The 17,510-nt window shown below is 48.1% G+C and overlaps 1 protein-coding gene across 10 annotated transcripts in view; it reads left to right on the top strand.

The window, feature by feature from the left end:
- Positions 1–17,510, top strand: part of SCNN1G (sodium channel epithelial 1 subunit gamma) — a 55,561-nt gene that overhangs the window by 24,731 nt on the left and 13,320 nt on the right. For 4 of the 10 annotated variants that reach the window (XM_070232116.1, XM_070232115.1, XM_070232117.1 and 1 more), the window contains exons 5-9: positions 8,170–8,517; positions 10,356–10,665; positions 12,390–12,580; positions 13,860–13,963; positions 16,416–16,579. In XM_070232116.1, coding sequence (XP_070088217.1) covers positions 8,201–8,517; positions 10,356–10,665; positions 12,390–12,580; positions 13,860–13,963; positions 16,416–16,579 — 1,086 coding nt within the window. In that variant the 5' untranslated portion in view covers positions 8,170–8,200. Of the gene's footprint in view, positions 1–3,803; positions 3,939–4,283; positions 4,423–4,551; positions 4,862–8,169; positions 8,518–10,355; positions 10,666–12,389; positions 12,581–13,859; positions 13,964–16,415; positions 16,580–17,510 lie in introns of those variants that run through there. The other 6 variants (XM_070232114.1, XM_070232120.1, XM_070232118.1 and 3 more) reach the window with 3 other exon arrangements.

Below are 17,510 nucleotides of genomic sequence, written 5' to 3'. Positions count from 1 at the left end.
GCTCCCCTTTTCTTTGTGTTGGCTTCACTCCCAGGCACCACATGATACTCCCCACAGCTCTTAGATTACATATTCCTTTCTGCTAGTAGCTCAAACAGAAAGAGAGGTTCTCCTTTGCAATCTTCCAGAAAATGTCTTCAATGGGCCTGACTCTCATTGGATTGAACTGGGGCCCATGCCAACTTTTAAACAAAACACTGTGACCTGAGTGATAAGATAAGTTGATTGGCTAGACCTAGAGCCGGGGGCGGGGGGGGGGGGGCGTGGGGTCAACCCAACTTGAACCATGTGGACTGAGAAATGGGAATGAATAGTTCTCCAAAAGAAATTCGGGGATGTCTCCAAAATAAGAGAAAATGGATGTTGGTAGGAAAAAAACCCAACAACAACAAATAATCACTACATCATTGTTTTGGGCGAGCAAGTCTATAAAATCTGTCTATTTAGGGGACCCTGTAAGTCTAATATTGCCTTTTCCTAAGTAGCCTAGAAATGGTATTATTGATAACAAAACGAAGTGTTGGTTCACTTCCTTTTAAGGTTCCTTCCTCATTCATAGCCATGTTCTCTGAGAATTGCCCATTCACCCATAGTGGTGGACTTTGACAACCATATTTGTTCTATATGTTCCTACCCTCATGGTGCTAGCTGATTGGACCAGGGAAGAGGACACCTGAGCTAAAGAAGCTATCTCATTGGCAGGCTAGCAGGCAATCAGATTCTTTCTGGGGATCCACTGAGACTGAGAGAGAGTTTGGGAACTTAAGAAAGCTAACAAAATCCTCCTCCTGAGGCATCTGGATCTTTACTAGTTCCCATTCTCCTGAGGCCTTATTTGTGTTTCTTTGGATTCTGTAAAGGACTTCTGCCTGTATCCATTTAATAATTTCTTGGTTTTGCTTATGCTCATCTGAATCTGTTTTTGTTGCTTGAAACCAAACAACTTTACCAAGACTAATTCCAGTCACAGGATTTGAGTAGCATTGTGGAAGGAGTAGCTGATCTTGCATGTAAATGATTTTAATGCTCTCTGAACTTGGCGCCCCTGGTGGTTGCATTTCCCAGGGCATGAGCTCTTCTATCAGTGACTTGCTGCTGAGCCTGTCACTAGTCCCTGTAGTCCTGAAATGTTTGGGTCTTTCAAAGCTTCTGTTTGAATGAAGTTGTACCAGTTATCAATTGCCACAACAATATGGCATGACCAGTGCACCTAGAGTCAGCTGGAGGGTTGGTTAGGCAATTCTGCTTACCTTGATTGGGCTTGCTTTCCAGAAAAGTAACACAGGAAGGAGGATAGGGAGTATTAGGAAGATGCGAAACATTGTGATTTTAAATAGGGTAGCCAGGGAAGTTCTAACTGATTAATAATAAAGCAAAGACTTGAAGGCAAGGAGGTGATCCACATGATTATCTGAGCATGTGTGTGTGTCAAGACCGTGGTTCAGGTAGAGTGAAGACCGGTAACAAGCCCTAAGGCAAGATTGCGTCAGTTAGATATAAGGGACAACACAGAGGCCAATGAGAACAAAGCAGAATGAGCCAGAGTAAGAGTGGTAGAGATGAGGGAAGGGTGACGACACGGGTAAGGTCATGGAGGCTCTGGTCACTGACCATTTGGCTTTTACTCTTAATGAAGTAAGAAGCCAGCGAACAGGTTTAAACAGAGGAGTGACATGATCTGACTCTAATTGAATAGGATCCCTTTGGCTAGTATATTGACAGTAGGCTATAGGGGGCCAACTCAGCAAGACTAATTAGGAGGCCACGGCAATGATCCAGATGAGAGACGATGATGGACTGGAGCACGGTGGTGGCCCCAGAGGTGGTGAGAAGTAGATCGCAGATATATTTTACAAAACTTCACACTGATGCTTCCAGAGGGAAAGGAAGTTGCCTATGGTCTAATGATGACAGGGGTGGTTCAGAGACAGCACCACTCTGTACCCAAGATAGTTTTTGTAACTTTGATTGACCATGCCCTGTGCAGTCATCTTGACAGGAAGCTTGCTGCCCTGTGGCCTACAACGTGAGGGGCTTCTCTCCAACTCAGCCGTTCTGAAGACTTTTTGTCATTCCTCATGTGGGACCTGGGAGGATGGGGGTTGGTCCTACTCACAGAAAGATTCTCGTGCAGCTTTGTGGATAAGTGTGGTGTCAGCTTTGGAGAAGAGCAGATTTGGATGCAAATCTTGGTTCTACCACTTACTTACTGGTTAACAAATGGTAAACTTAACCTCTCTGAGATCTGGTCCCCTCATCTGTAAAACTGGGTAACCAGAGGCAATAGTGACATGGAGGAAAAATGAAAGTCAGAATTGAATTCATGAAAGAAACCAGACACAAAAGAGTATATATCATATGACTCCATTTAGATGAAGTTTAAGAACCAAGAAAACTAACCTATTGTGATATAAATCTGAACCGTGGTTGCCCGGGTGGAAATTGAGTAGAAAGGAGCTGAGGGAACTTTCTGGCAATGTTCTACGTGTTGGTTAGGGTGATGGTTACACGAGTGCATACATTTACCAAAATTCATTGAACTGTATCCTTAAGATCTATGCATTTCACTGTATATAAATTTTAACTTGATTTTTAAAAAGAAGTCAGTTCAGCCTAAATTCACTCTATCTGATAGTGACATAGATCTGATTTCATAGATTTCATCCCTGACTTCAACTAGCTTGCTATCTTTTAAAAAACATTCTTACTTATATGGCACAGGTGATATATACATAGATATATATTTAATATATATAAAATAAATCTATTTTAGATATTTATATATAATCTCCCCGTTATAGAAAAACAATAAAACATGGATAAGTAAAAATTACTTGTAAGCCTACTCTGAGAGATAACATTTTTTTAACATTTTGATATATATTTTATTATTCTACATACTATGTTTGCAGCCTGCCTGCTCTTTTCTTTTTTTTTTTTAACAGACTGATTTTTTTAAAGATTGGCACCTGACCTGACAACTGTTGCCAATCTTTCTTTTCTTCTTCTCCTCCCAAAGCCCCCAGTACATAGTTGTATACTATAGTTGTAGGTCCTTCTCGTTGTGCTATGTGGAATGCCGCCTCAGCATGGCCTAATGAGTGGTCCCATGTGCGCACCCAGGATCCGAACTGGTGAAACCCTGGGCCACCGAAGCAGAGCACACAAACTTAACCACTCAGCCACAGGCCGGCCCCCAGCATGCTCTTTTCTAACGGTTCTTTTTGTAGTGCCAATTAGACCGGGAAAGTATATTGATAGAAAAGAATTCCACTGGTAGGAATTTATTCCAAGGAAATAATCAGAGATGCACTTGAAGATATAATACACAAAATATATTAGTAAAAAATTGGAGGCAACCTTAAATATATCAATAGATTGAGTAAATAAGTTATGTGAGTGGAATACTTAGGTAAATGTATATATTGGCAGGGAACATTACTCGTAATGTACCATGAAGTGAAAAAGCTGGCTTTATTTTACCATGAGAATATAACTGTGTAGTATATTGTCATGAAAACAATTTTACAAAATTAAAAAACTGTGTTTCATAATCCCATTATATACGTAATATGTACACAGTTATTATATATATATATATATCAAATAATAACCAAACCGTTAACCATGCTTATTTAGAGGGGTTGAAGATTATTGAAAGACTTCCACTTTCTCTTTATTGTTCAATTCTTTACAATAAGCATGTATTGTTAAAAAAAACACTTGAGATTTTTTTACAGGCTTTTCTTTAAATTGTCCTCCAAAAATACTGAACATGTTTCCATTCACCTTGTTGCTCGAAGTGTGGTCCTTGGACCAGCAACAGAGGCATCAGCTGGGAAATTAGAAATACAGATTCCGGGGCTGGCCTGCTGGTGAAGTGGTTACCTTCGCGTGATCTGCTTCTGCAACCCTGGGTTCGTGGGCCCAGATCCCAGGTGAGGACATACACACAGTTCATCAAGACATGCTGTGGCAGCGTCCCATATACAAAATAGAGGAAGATTGGCATAGATGTTAGCTCAGGGCCAATCTTCCCCATCAAAAAGGAAAAAAGAAAAAAGAAGTGCAGATTCCCAAGCCCCACCCGACCCCTACTGAATTAGAATCTGCATTTTAACACAACCGCAGGTGATTGCATACACGTTAAAGTCTGAGAAGCTCTGAGCGAGAACAGATCCCTTCCCCTCTCTGGCCTGGTTCTTCCCTACCCAAAGGGGATGTGATGGAGGTGTCGTCTGTGGTCCTTCCCAGTTGCAATTTTCTAAGTTCATTTCTTGTAGTTATCACCTTGAGTCCCTGTAGAAAGGCGGCTGAAGAGACCGAAGGATGAGCAGCCTGGCTGAACAGGCCCTGCTGCCCACAGCCCAACGCAGGTGGAGGATGAAGCCCTGGGCAAGAGGCTGTTTGAAACTTCTGCTGGTGAGAGGACGCCCAACTGGACAAGAGTAGAAGGGGCTGGGCAGTAACAGGACGGCAGGAGGCGCTGCCAGGTGCTTGGGTGCATTCCCAGAGGGAATGCAGGGTACAGGGCCGCCTCAGGGCGGCACCAGGCACTGCGCGGTGCCACCGGAAGGCACAGCGCGGGACGGGCCGGGACGCAGAGAGGCCTCGGGACAGCAGGGGGCGCTGCGGAGTCGTGGCCCGCTCTGGGCAGCCGCATATCCTCGGCCGCGTGGGGATTACACCTGGGCAGGTGAGGGCAGGCCCGAGGGGGCGGGGCCCCAGGGCGGAGCCCAGGCCAGGCCCACAAGAGCCAGTGGCCTCTCCGGCTGCTGGATGCCTGCGCTGCACTGGGAGCAGAACAGAGCGTACCCAGCTCGCGCTCACGCGAGTCCCGGACCCTTTGGAACTGAGTGAGGTGAGTCCAGCCGGGTCGGGTCGCACAAGTTCGGGGAGTTCGGGCACCGGAGCGGACACGGGGCCCTGTGGCTTCCCGGACGCCGTCCGCACGGTCGATGGCGGTGCCGGCGTCAGCCCTAGGCTGCCCCCCCGAGGCTGGGATGCTGGGGCACCTTCCCACATCAATCCGGGTCCAGATCTCTGGCGTCTGCCCGCGCTGTGGCCCGGGGCGCAGAGCCGAGGTGGAGTCAGTTCTCAGTAACGAGGTCCAGGGCTCCTGGACTCCGGGGCCGCCCCTCGCCTCTCCGCCCAGCACCTGCTCGGCCTCCTTCTTGGCCTTGGTGAGATGCATGGACTTGACCGCGATTGTTCCCTTTACCCTCTGGAATGTTTTCTCTGGGGTGATTGCGGTTGCGGAAAGAAGCAAACACTTGAAGCGAGTTGGTTGGATTCTCTCCTGCGGCTTCGGCCGGGGCTGCCCTGGGGCGGACGTGGCTTTGGCCACAGGACAGCATCCGGTCGGTGGCTCTGCGCGGGGTGGCCAGGGGCTGCAGAGTCGCCCCGGAGGAGCTCGGGTCCTGCGCCCAAAGCCTAAGGCTCGGGTTTCCTCACCGTGGTATGGGGATAAGGTGAAGTTGGGGGCGGGAGGGGCGGCGGGGAGGCGAGCGGGATGCAGTAGAGTCGCTGGCGTAAACCAGTACCCTGGCATTCCAGAGAATCCTTCCTAGCTGTGTGGCCTTGGGCAAGTTGCCTTACCTCTGTGCACCTCCGTTTCCTCTGTGAAACGGGGGTAGCACTAGTAGCTCATGTAATTATAGTGAGGATTAAATCAGATGGTGTGTGAAAAGAGCTGAGTAAGTTGCCTGGGAGTAGAGTGAGGGATCAATATATGATAGCTGCTATTATTGCTGTTGTTATTATTATGGGTGGAGCGGCATAGCTAGTAGTTAAAGGCTTGGACTCCTGGGTTCAAATCCCAACTCAGCCACTTTCTAGGTGACCTTGGGTAGGATAACCTCTCAGTGTCTCAGTTGCATTTGTGTAATGGAGGAAGTTATGGTAGCTACCTCAGAAGACTGTTGTGGAAATTAAATGCCTAGAAGAGTGAGGGCTGTGTGTCAGCTACTAATTCTCCCACCATGCATCATGTTTAATCCTGCAAAGCGGTGCAAAATAATAGCAGCTGCAACCTTGCTTTGAAGTTGAAACATTGTTTGTGCGAACATTTATGTTTTGTGATGAGCTCGATCGGTTCATTTCTTTCACTTGTGGCTTCACTGACATTGGTGGCTGATCCACTGGGGTCAAGGTCAGTCCTGGGGAAGGGGCTGACGGGGCAGAGGGACCCCAGTGATTAACATTCACAGGAGAGACAACCTTCCCTAGGTTGCGGTTTTATTTGACAATAAATTGAACCTGGACCTAGGATTTGAAAACAAACTCTTGCTAACTGTTTTTGAGAGAGGAGGTGAGGATGGACAATATTTTAAATGATAAAACAAAATAAATTACATTCCTCTTGCCAAGAGGCTAATAGCATAATTCTGAGGTCAGAGATGGTTTCCTTCATCCCAGCAAGACCATATACCTCTGTGGAGGGTTTGGAGCAGTTTGGCTGCATGGCCTCTACCCCAACCCACTCCCCCAGCCCCGCCCTGTACTCTATTTCTTTTGCATCATAAACCTGAAACCCATTAGCATCCTAAACTTGAAAGCCTCCCAGCTTTGCCCCAGCTCCCGATTTGGGACGATATCTTATGGGTTCAGGGTGGAGAAAAAGTAACTCCTCCAGTCCAGACTCCTGTCTGAAGAACCCGATGGGCCAAACTAAAGTTCTTGTCCTGACACAGGCCCTCTGGGGGCATGGGGACCACCCTGTATATCCTTCTCCAAGTTACAATATGTCCTAATTTGTGTCTGTCACCTACGGTAGGCATCGGGGACAGGGTTTCCATATACCTCCTCCCGAAATACCAGTGCTCACTACTGTGGGAAGCAGTCACATCTACTGTCCAGAGTTTGGAAATTAAATAGTTCAAAATCTCTTCTCTTTCCTCCTTCCTTTAGTTCTGGGTGCTGTTAATTAACTGTCTTGGGGAGGGGGCAGCACCCAGCGCAATACCAGGCCCCTCAGAGGCAGACGCCATGATGGTGAAGGCTGCACTCTTCCACTTACTAGTTGTGTGAGCTTGCACAAGTTACTCCACCTCTCTGAGCTCAGTTCCTTCCTCTGTAACATGGAGATAACAATAATATGCATGCCTTGTGGGGTTGTTGAAATATGAAATGAAATATATAGAGATCATGTGTGTGTATATATATATATATATAGACAGAGAGGGAGAGACTATATATTTATGAGATTAATGAGACTATATATGTTGTAAGCATGAGATGACCCTATACATATACATTAGTTCATTTCTAAAAAGAATGTTATTTCACATTGTAAAGTTCCTGTAATTGAGATGCATCACGTTCATTTGTGAATGTGGTAATATGCTTTCCAACACTTTCCCCCAAACAAAGTTGTTATTAAATCAAAGTGTATTCCCTAAATTAGTGGTATCTTAGAATCAAGGAAATATGACACAGTGCCTGGCAAATATTAAGTGGCCAATGGTTGTAGGCTATTGTTCTTTTAGGCGCTCTAGAGACACGAAGGGCTTTGACTGTAAAGGGAAGATGTGAAACAGAAATGAAACAGAAACACTCCACTGGCAGTCAAGCCCCAGGCAAGGGCTGGGAAGACACGGTCGGGAAGGGACTGAACACGACCTAGGGAGGCTGCGGGGAAATGCTCTTGGCAGATTTTATCTGTTGGAATCGATTTGTTCAGGCTTTGCTCTGTTTGCTCAGTGCCAGACACCGAGCTGGGCACCAGGGGGCAGGACGGGGTAGGATGCTGCCCTCGAGGAGGGCAGGCTAACCGAGGTGGTAAGGCGTAGGTGGCAAGGCTTGAATCACGGTAGAGCATACTAAGAGGGGTGCAGAGGCTGATTGGAGCTGCTCCAGGCAGGAGGGAAGGACTGAAGGTCCTTCAAACTTGTCCAGGGATCCACGGGTTAAACCTCACCCAGCCCCCTTTGGCCTGGCCTGGGGGCCGCAAGAGGAGAAGGCAGCTCTTTGGCAGCTATGGTGGCCAAAAAACAAATATCCTAGAGAAGAGGCCAAGGCCTTAGAATGCAGGCTGTCCAGCTCACAGCGGGGAAAAGGAAAGTGGCCTCTGAGGGCACGTGGACTGGTGTTTCCCAGCACCTGGCCTCCAGGGACGTGCCAAGAGGCCAGGTTTGTGAGCTCGCCTGCTTTTCTTCTCTGCCCCTCTAGCTTGCCTGTGCCCCACAGTCCCATCCCTGCCATGGCTCCTGGAGAGAAGATCAAAGCCAAAATCAAGAAGAATCTGCCCGTTACGGGGCCTCAGGCGCCCACCATTAAAGAGCTGATGCGGTGGTACTGCCTGAACACCAACACCCATGGCTGCCGCCGCATCGTGGTGTCCCGCGGCCGCCTGCGGCGCCTGCTCTGGATTCTGTTCACGCTCACAGCCGTGGCCCTGATTTTCTGGCAGTGTGCCCTCCTCGTCATCTCCTTCTACACCGTCTCTGTCTCCATCAAGATCCACTTCCAGAAGCTGGATTTTCCTGCTGTCACCATTTGCAACATTAACCCTTACAAGTAAGAGGCAGGAGCAGGGACATGGAGTGCTGGCAGATGCCAGAGCCCCTTCTGAAGTGACACACTCTGGCCTGCAGACATGCTTTGTAGAAAGTGGAATTTGTCGCCAACCTTGGTAAACTTCTCCCTCCCAGGTTCTAAATCTGTACCAAGTGTTCAGTCCGTCACCCACTTCTGAGGATGGGCTAACTCGGGGAAGGCAGGAGGGGGAGCCTGCAAGGATCAGTTTCGCTTGCAGGTTGGGCCTGGAATGAACTAGAACCCTTCACCCTGGACGTGCACACACACAGACACACACGCACACACACTAAGCCCAGCGTAGCCATATCTCCTGAGCTCTCCAAGTTCACACCCTCACTCTCCCCAGACTGTGAGCTCGAGGCTGACTCAGACATGACACTCAGGTGACTTCCGGAAGCATCTCACCTGCCCCAAACCCTCACCTGAGTGAACCCAGCCCCACTAATTGAGATGGCTGGGCTCTGAGCAGGTCAGCTGTTGGTACTGCCCTATTGTCTGCCGCAGGACCTGTTCTATATATGTCATTGGAGTCCTCAGGATTGTCGAAAACTGCTCTGAGGCAGGTCAGAGTCTGGCAGAATTTCTCAGAGCAGGTGTGGGGGTTGGGAGAAGGCAAGAGCAGGGGAGGGAGGTTACCAAAGGGGAATAACCGTTCCAGAGTCATCAATGAGTTGGTGGCAAAGCCCAAAATCAAAATCAGGTCTAAGACTCATCCTCCACCTCATGGTCTTTTCTTTCTTTCTTCCTCCCTCCCTCCTTCCCTTCCTCCTTTCTTCCTTTCATCCATTGTTTGTTCCATAATCATTTACTAATCACCTACAAATTGTCATGCTCTGTGCTAGGTTCTGAGGCATAGAACTGAACAGCCCAAACACAGTCTTTGTCCTGGTGGAGCTAATGTTGTAGTAGAGGAATGAAATATTATCAAATGTAATTATGCTAGGAAAAGTAATAATAGCGACCACTTGATTACATATATATACACACACAAGCACATGTAGACACAAAGATAGATAGATGGATAGATAGAGATAATAAACTCATTGACTCTTCCCAATAACACCACTTTACAGATGGGGGAACTGAGACACAGAAAGGCTCGATGACTTGTCCAAAGTCACATATCCAGAACCAGGGTGGGGAACTGTACCCATGTAGTTTGGCTCTGGAGTTTATATGCCCCATCACTATGCTGTGTTGCCTCTGCCCAGAGCAAGTGGAGGAGAGAGGGGAGACAGGGGGGAACCTAAGAGGGAGGCCAGGACCATTTGGTATCATGAAAATTAAAAGTTGGTGTCATTATGCTTCATGCGGTCAGCTCCTGTATCCTTATTCCTGGGGGTTGTCGAGCTGACAGTTACACGTCTTCCTTCCCAGCGCTCCCAGACTCGAGGACAGTCAGTGGGCAGGGGCAAGTGTGCTGGGTGGAGACAGAGCCTGCCCCTGGGTGGACTCTTGGTTAGCAGTTATTTACCTGTCCTCACTGTGGCTGGTTTATGGGAGTACTTGATAGTCACCACTCCAGAAATGCTGGTTGGGACAAACTTGCCAACACACCCTGAGAGCAAGCAGAGAGTAGTGACAGAGGTAAAGCCACAGGAAGTCACACAAGGGTCACACCGGAGCCTGTCCCCATTTACTCGAGCTGGCAGTCACTTTGGATGGGGCAAGTCATGGAAGGCCTGGTCTTCTTGGCCAAAGGGGCGGGAGCAGTGGGCACCAGGTTGACACACATTGATGGAAAGCAGCACAAAAATTGTGGGCATTCCGCCAGAGGGGCTTCCACTCTTCCTCACTCCTCCTTCCCACCTTGACAGGTACAGTGCTGTGCGGGACCTTCTAGCCGACTTGGAACAGGAGACAAGAGGGGCCTTGAAAACCCTGTATGGCTTTTCGGAGATTAAGTCTCGGAAACGCCGAGACGCAGAGTCCTGGAGTTCGGTCTGGGAGGGCACACGGCCCAAATTCCTCAACCTGGTCCCACTGCTGGCCTTCAAAGAGGGTGAGATGGGCAAGGCCAGGGACTTCCTCACAGGGCGGAAGCGGAAAGTCAGCGGGAGCATCATTCGCAAGGAATCAGATGTCATGAACGTCCACGAGTCCAAGGAGGTGGTGGGATTCCAACTGGTGAGATGCATGTTCTTACAGTTTGGGGCATGGGATGGGCTGGAGATAGTGGGTCCAGGGAGCTTTCTCCTTTGCCATTAGCCCCTGCAGTCCCCCAGGTAGAAACATACCCAGATAGGGTGAAGTGGATGCAAGCAACCGAAACTGACTCAGGCAATCTTAAGCAGAAAAAAAAGTCTTAGACGGTAACCAGTAGCTCAGGGAGGCATCTCAAAGGACAGAAATTAAGGAAGATCCAGGGATCTTGGTGGCAAAAAATGCTGGAAAGTTATTTCATATCTACTACTGGAGTAAATAAGCTTCAACTATTTGCAGTCTTTTGTTAATCCATCCATAAAGATGGATTCAAGCCCATCTTGGGACTATCTGACTGGTGAAGACTGGATCACCTGATAGTTTATGGAGGGTGGGGCATCTTGATGGACAGTCTCACCAGCCTGTATCCAAAGGGGGAAAGGAAATTCTGCCAAAGCAAAATTGGGATGCAGACGTCAGAAGGAAGAAAATAGATGATAAACAGCAGAAACTCCCAGTGTTCCTTGTAGTATTTGCCTTTGTGAGGTGCTTATAGCCTGACTTCTCATCTCTCCTTCTTGGTCCTACTTGAGGGGCTCTGAAGAAGCAGTCATTCACCAAAAGTGAATCCCATAACCTTCCTGGGCAAACTCAGTCACCCCCCTCCTCTCCATGCCCCAGCCACCTCTGCCGGATGAGAACTACTTCCATCCATTATAGGCTTGATTGAGATTATGAGACCTCATGGCCCCAGTCACAAATCCGAAAAAATGGCCCTTTCTCTTTTACGGAGGAAGATTAGCCCTGAGCTAACTACAGCCAAGCCTCCTCTTTTTTTCTGAGGAAGACTGGCCCTGAGTTAACATCCATACCCATCTTCCTCTACTTTATACGTGGGACGCCTACCACAGCATGGCTTTTGCCAAGCGGTGCCATGTCCGCACCCAGGATCTGAACAGGCGAACCCCGGGCCGCCGAGAACCGGAACATGTGAACTTAACCGCTGTGCCACTGGGCTGGCCCGGGCCCTTTTTCTTAACCGTTGAGACTTTTCAAAGTCTTCCTGGGTCCTTTCATAAGATACCCATGAGGTTCTCTTTGATACCAAAATCAGTCCTTTGATGTCCATCTTTTAGGAGAGTTTCCAAGCCCTGTGGGATGAGAACTTCTAGAATGTACCACAATTTCGCTGTAAAGCTCTCATTATTATATATTTTAAATGCTGGTCCTCTCAACTACCATGTGAGGTTGGGAAGGATGGTATTTTCATCCACATTTTGTAGGTGCAATAATGGATACATAATGCCTTGCCTAAGATCCAGCAGAGAAGTATTGTCAGAGTTTGGGCTAGAATCCAGATTTCTAGACTGCTGATCCACAGGGAAATGGTAAGGGTTGTATAGGAACTCAGTGGAATGATCAGCTGCAGCCTGGATGTCTGGGGAACCTGAAGAAGCTGGGTTTGCTTCTCTCCTGATAGGGAGTCAGGAGAGTGAGACTGTGTTGTCCTTCCTTGCTCAGTCCCTCCTTGGTCCTTGAGGCTGGAGGATGATGTCTCCCAGAAGTGAAAGGAAGCCCATCTTGCCCCAGGTATCCCTCCTGTTCCCCTAAGTGTCTGTTCTCGAGTCTCAGTTCCTCATCCGTCCAGTCCTGCTGAAGGTCAGTGGTAGGGCCAATGGCTTCAGCCCAGTGTCTCCTCTTATTCACAGTGTTCAAATGACACGTCCAACTGTGCTGTCTACACCTTCAGCTCGGGGGTCAATGCCATCCAGGAGTGGTACAAGCTGCACTACATGAACATCATGGCCCAGGTGTCTCTGGAGAAGAAAATCAACATGAGCTACTCTGCCGAGGAGCTGCTGGTTACTTGCTTCTTTGACGGGGTGTCTTGCGATGCCAGGTCAGGAAAGGAAGCTGCTCTCTCAGCTCGAGGCTTCTTGCATGCACCTGCAGCTCAGCTGTGGGTCTTGGGAAGGAAAAGTGCTCTTCTCATTGACCTTGCCCTTTGGAAAACAGCTTACACGGGAGCTGGGCTCTAGAGTCAGTGAGGAAGTGGAGATGGCATACAGTCAAAATATCCTTAAACTCATCAAATTACTCATGAAAACCAAGTAGCTGATGGTGTACGTATAACCTTGTATATTACCATCATGCATACCAATGATTGATAACCACCGATCTAGCACAGAGGAAGACAGGAAGGAAAGAAGGAAAGGAAGGAGAAAGGGAAGAAAAAAGGTCTGTGTACAGACGTGTGAGCTTTCAAACCTTTCTGCCCTTAAGTTAACACTCGGATCCCTGGTTGTGACTGAGCAGTGATGGGACATTCCCATTGGGGCCAGCACCCTGGCATAGTGGTTAAGTTCAGCACTCTCCACTTCGGCGGCTCAGGGAGCCCAGGTTTGCGGGCCCAGATCCCAGGCGTGGACCTACACCACTTGTCAGCCATGCTGAGGCAGCAACTCATATATGAAGTGGAGGGAGATTGGCACAGATGTTAGCTCAGGGCTAATCTTCCTTAAGCAAAAAAGGAGGAAGATTGGCAACAGATGTTAGCTCTGGGCTGATCATCCTCAAGCAAAGAAAAGAGGAAGACTGGCAACAGATGTTACCTTAGAGCTAATCATCCTCAACAAAAAAATAAAAAATAAATTGTTCCTGCCTCTCTGAAGGGCTTACCTCATTCTTTTTAAATACCAAGGCTTTCTGTATGTTGGTAGTTATATTGGTCTGCGAAAACTGAGTGATTAGAATCATGTCTCCCTAAGGATTGGGTTCTAAAGTCAGTGTGAGGGCATGTATGATGTGATTACTTCTCTGGGGATCATTTCCTATGGATGGAGTGGAAAAATGTCAAGTATTGGCTGAGAAATTCAAGAGCAGAGGAATTTGGGACAGATACGTTGGCACAAGGAATACCAAGTTAGGATGGAGACAGCGGTGAGAGGATTAAGAGGGAGAACAGAAAGCACAAAGTAGTTCTCCGTCAACATGTGTCAACCAGATGAGGAGCCTTGTTTGTTATTTATCTCAGGAAAGGTGGGGCAAGTGAGTCGTGTCTGTCATCCATTGTCCACAGAGAGAGCTGGCCTTGTGGGCACTGCCCATCGAGACTTCAGCTCAGACGCATGAGGGACTCCCCAGCACAGCCCTTTCTGACCCAGAATCTTCCTCTACAGGAACTTCACACTTTTCCACCATCCGATGTATGGGAATTGCTACACATTCAACAACAGACAAAATGAAACTATCCTCAGCACCTCCATGGGGGGCAGTGAATATGGTAAGGAATTCTGCACCAAGGAGATTCCGGGGTCCTCTAACAGTGAGCATGCTGGCCACAGGACAATTGGGGCCACTTGAACCTTCCAGAAATACAGGATCTGTCCACCTGGCTGGAAACCAGGGATACCATTTTTCCTTTTGCAGTGTTTCCATTAGCTTCTGTGTTGGTTCCTTCCTTCTTTCTTGGTACCTGTTTTCCTTTTTGATGTCTCCTCTTTACTTTTGAGAGAGCAACAGGGACGTTGCTGGGGTTCCTCCTCCAGGGAAACCACTCTGGTTTGGCTTCTTGCTGGATTGAGTAATGCAAGGCAGGTGGCTTCCAGATGGAGTTAAACCCAGATATGCTGAACAGGAAATTAGCAAGGCAAGCACACCTTTATCTTAGTCGACAGATTCTGGAGCCAAAACCCAGCTCTGCCTCTCACTGTGTGACCCTGTGCAAGTTGCTGCACTTCATCTGTAAAGTGGGGATAATGACAGTATCTCGGATACAAGATTATTAAGAGGGCTCAAAATGTATAAAGCACTTAGAATAAGACCCGATTATACTGTATTAATCTACTCAGGCGGCCATAACAAAATATCACAGACTGGGTGGCTTAAACACAGGCATTTATTTTCTCACAGTTCTGGAGGCTGGAAGTTCATGACCAAAGTGCCGGCATATTCGGTTTCTGGGGAGGCCTCTCTTCCTGGCTTGCGGACAGCTGCCTTCTTGCTGTGTCCTCATGTGGCGTTTCCTCTGTGGCGTGCAGAGAGAGAGCTCTGCTGTCTCTTCCTCTTCTTGTAGGGATGTCCCCCCCCATGGGATTAGGGCCCACCCTTATGACCTTGTTTAACCTTAATGAGCTCCCTAAAGGCCCTGTCACCAAATACAGTCACATCAGGGGTTGGGGCTTGAACATATGGGGAGGGGGACACAAAATTCAGTCCATAGCACACACTAAGCACACACTAAATGCTAGTTGTGGTTGCCGTTACTACCATTACTACCATTACTAGCATGGCTCTGTTCTACCATTGCTGCTGCTTCTACTGGCACCACCACCAATACAACTATCACTACCTCCAGGATTACCATTACTACCATTCTGTTACCACGACTTTTGTAGGGAAGGCAGGAGCTCAACAGGTTGGCCTGGCTTACCTATAAAAAGAATTCTTGAAAGGCCCTAAGCAAATTGAATTTACTCCCACAAAGAAAGGCCAGGCCTTGTCGTGGAGGAAAACCACATTGGACTCCTGGCCCTGTTTCTGTGCAGTCTGTGCTCTTACCAAGAGTGCCAGGAAGTGGAATTGAGGGCACAGACTTCAGTGGGAAGTTGTCTGGGAACTGGGAGCAAGGAGTTGCACAGCCCAGGCTCTGCTACATATAGGCTGTGTGACCTTGAGCAAATCACTTCCCCACTCTGGGCTTTGGTTCCTTTATTTATAAATGAAAAGAGTCAGAATGACTCTCTAAGTTCTCTTCTTTCAATCCATAGAGACCGTGCTTGTTCAGTTCACTTGTTCATTTACCAATCATTTATTGAGTATCTGCTGTGTGCCAGGCCCTCTTCCAGGTGCCTGTGAACATGACAGATGCCGTCTCTGCTTTCAGGAGACTTGCATTATAGTGGAGAGAAGCAGATGAGTGAACAAGTGCATAGACATTATCCAGTTGTAAATGCTAATGAGGAAAAGAAAGCAGCACCGGGGAAGAGAGAGGGCCTGGGGTTGGGATGGGGGTTTTATTTCAGATAAGCAGGTCCAGAAAGGCCTCTGTGAGGAGGGATATTCAAGGATGAGAAGATATGTCTGAAAGTCCGCAGAAGAGCATTCTGGGCACTAGCAAGCATGAGATCCTGAGAAGGAAATGAATTTGATATGCTCTAGAAACAGAAAGACCAGCGTGCTTGGAGCTTCTCAAGGGAGGAGGAGAGTGGGAGGAGAAGGGAGCGCGTCATCAAAGCCTGACAGCCACAGTCGAGTTTATGGATCTTATTCTGTGGGTTCCCATGTATCCAGTGACAGGTTTCAGGCAAGGGAGTGAGCTGATCAGATTTCTGATGTAAAAGGTCCCTTGGCTGCTGGGTGCAGAATCGCCTGCAGGGTGAAAGCAGGAGCAGGGAGAGAAGTTAGGTCCGTGATCAGATAGATGCACCATCAGTGCTTCTCCCTGAGGGTTTAAGCAGCCACAGTGTTGCCCGTCCCTCTGCATGCTCAGCAGAACTCCCCATTTCAAAGGGCCGTGAGGAGATGCATGTCCCTGGCAGGGTAGCAGTTCTCTGACTTACGTTTAGCAGAACTCCTCGCCTCGTGGAGCTTCCAGTGTGGCCCCTGTCCACCTTTCACTTGTTGGAAATGCTTGGGTCTTGGTCTTGAGGCTCCTGAAGCAGCAGGAGAGGCAGGCTGCCTCCAGGGAATGTTTTCCTAGCCTTTGACCACAGCAGGCTGCCTTGTCCTCCCAGGGCTGCAGGTCATCTTGCACATAAACGAAGAGGAGTATAACCCCTTCCTGGTGTCCTCCACTGGGGCCAAGGTGATTATCCACCGGCAGGATGAATACCCCTTCGTTGAGGACGTGGGAACGGAGATTGAGACGGCGATGGCCACTTCCATAGGGATGCACCTGGTAAGAGGACATTCTGACTTCTGTAGGCTCGGTGAGGAGGGCAGACTTCTTTCAGGGATAATCTAGGAGGTGCGGCTTATGGAAAAGGGTGTTGGTTTCAAAAGGGAGCATGGTCCTGTATTTTCCTGATGGCTATCTCAATGGTCATTCCAGTAGTTACACTAAAGACCATCTTTGTATCTTCTGTATGGAGGAACAAGGACAGGATGCCATTTGGGGAAAGAATTTAAGGAACCTTCCTTGTTCCAAAGACAGACACCAGCATTTATGGGACCTGTGCTGGAAGCAAGGAATCAGACACTAACTGTATATTTGTCAGTAATATAAATAGGGCAGATTAACACCTTCTTTCTGGGCTGCCTAGAGGCCTATGCGGCATGTAAACTACCGTTGAAAGGCTAAGGGAAAGTCACTGGGCCATCAAAGCTCTGTTTAACCTATCACACTCCCATCAATTTCACCTCATTTATCAAGAACCCCCTTCTCCCTCAAGTCTTTGACCTTCTCTGACCTCACTGGGTGTGGAGAACACACATAGCTGTCAACAGAAGCCCATCTGGGCTGCAGACTCCAATCCTGGGTCTGCTAGCCCAGAGGGAGCAGAAGGACAAGGAGGGGAGTGTGCTCTGACACCCTGGTCACTCCACTGCTTAGGCAGTTTTCTTGTTTGCAGGCCTGGCGTCTTTTTATGCTAGTCCCTCTTTCTCTTTCTTGCTCTCTCACTGTCTCTTGCTGTCTCTAATAGAATGACTATAAAGAACTTATTTAAAGTGAGTATATGCACTAAATAAAGAACCCAGACCACACCAAGGAGCATACCATGATGAGGTATCTCCCTTCCATCTCTGACGTCCAGTCCCCTCCTTCCTCTCCACGTAGATCATGGTTGTTGCCTCTGTGTCTTGGCCTGAATTTTATAGTCTTCAAGCAT

Source organism: Equus caballus, chromosome 13 (assembly GCF_041296265.1).
Source record: "Equus caballus isolate H_3958 breed thoroughbred chromosome 13, TB-T2T, whole genome shotgun sequence".
Taxonomy (NCBI): Eukaryota; Metazoa; Chordata; class Mammalia; order Perissodactyla; family Equidae; genus Equus; species Equus caballus.
The sequence above is the reverse complement of the archived record's forward strand: the minus strand, read 5'-3'. Positions and strand labels throughout refer to the sequence as shown.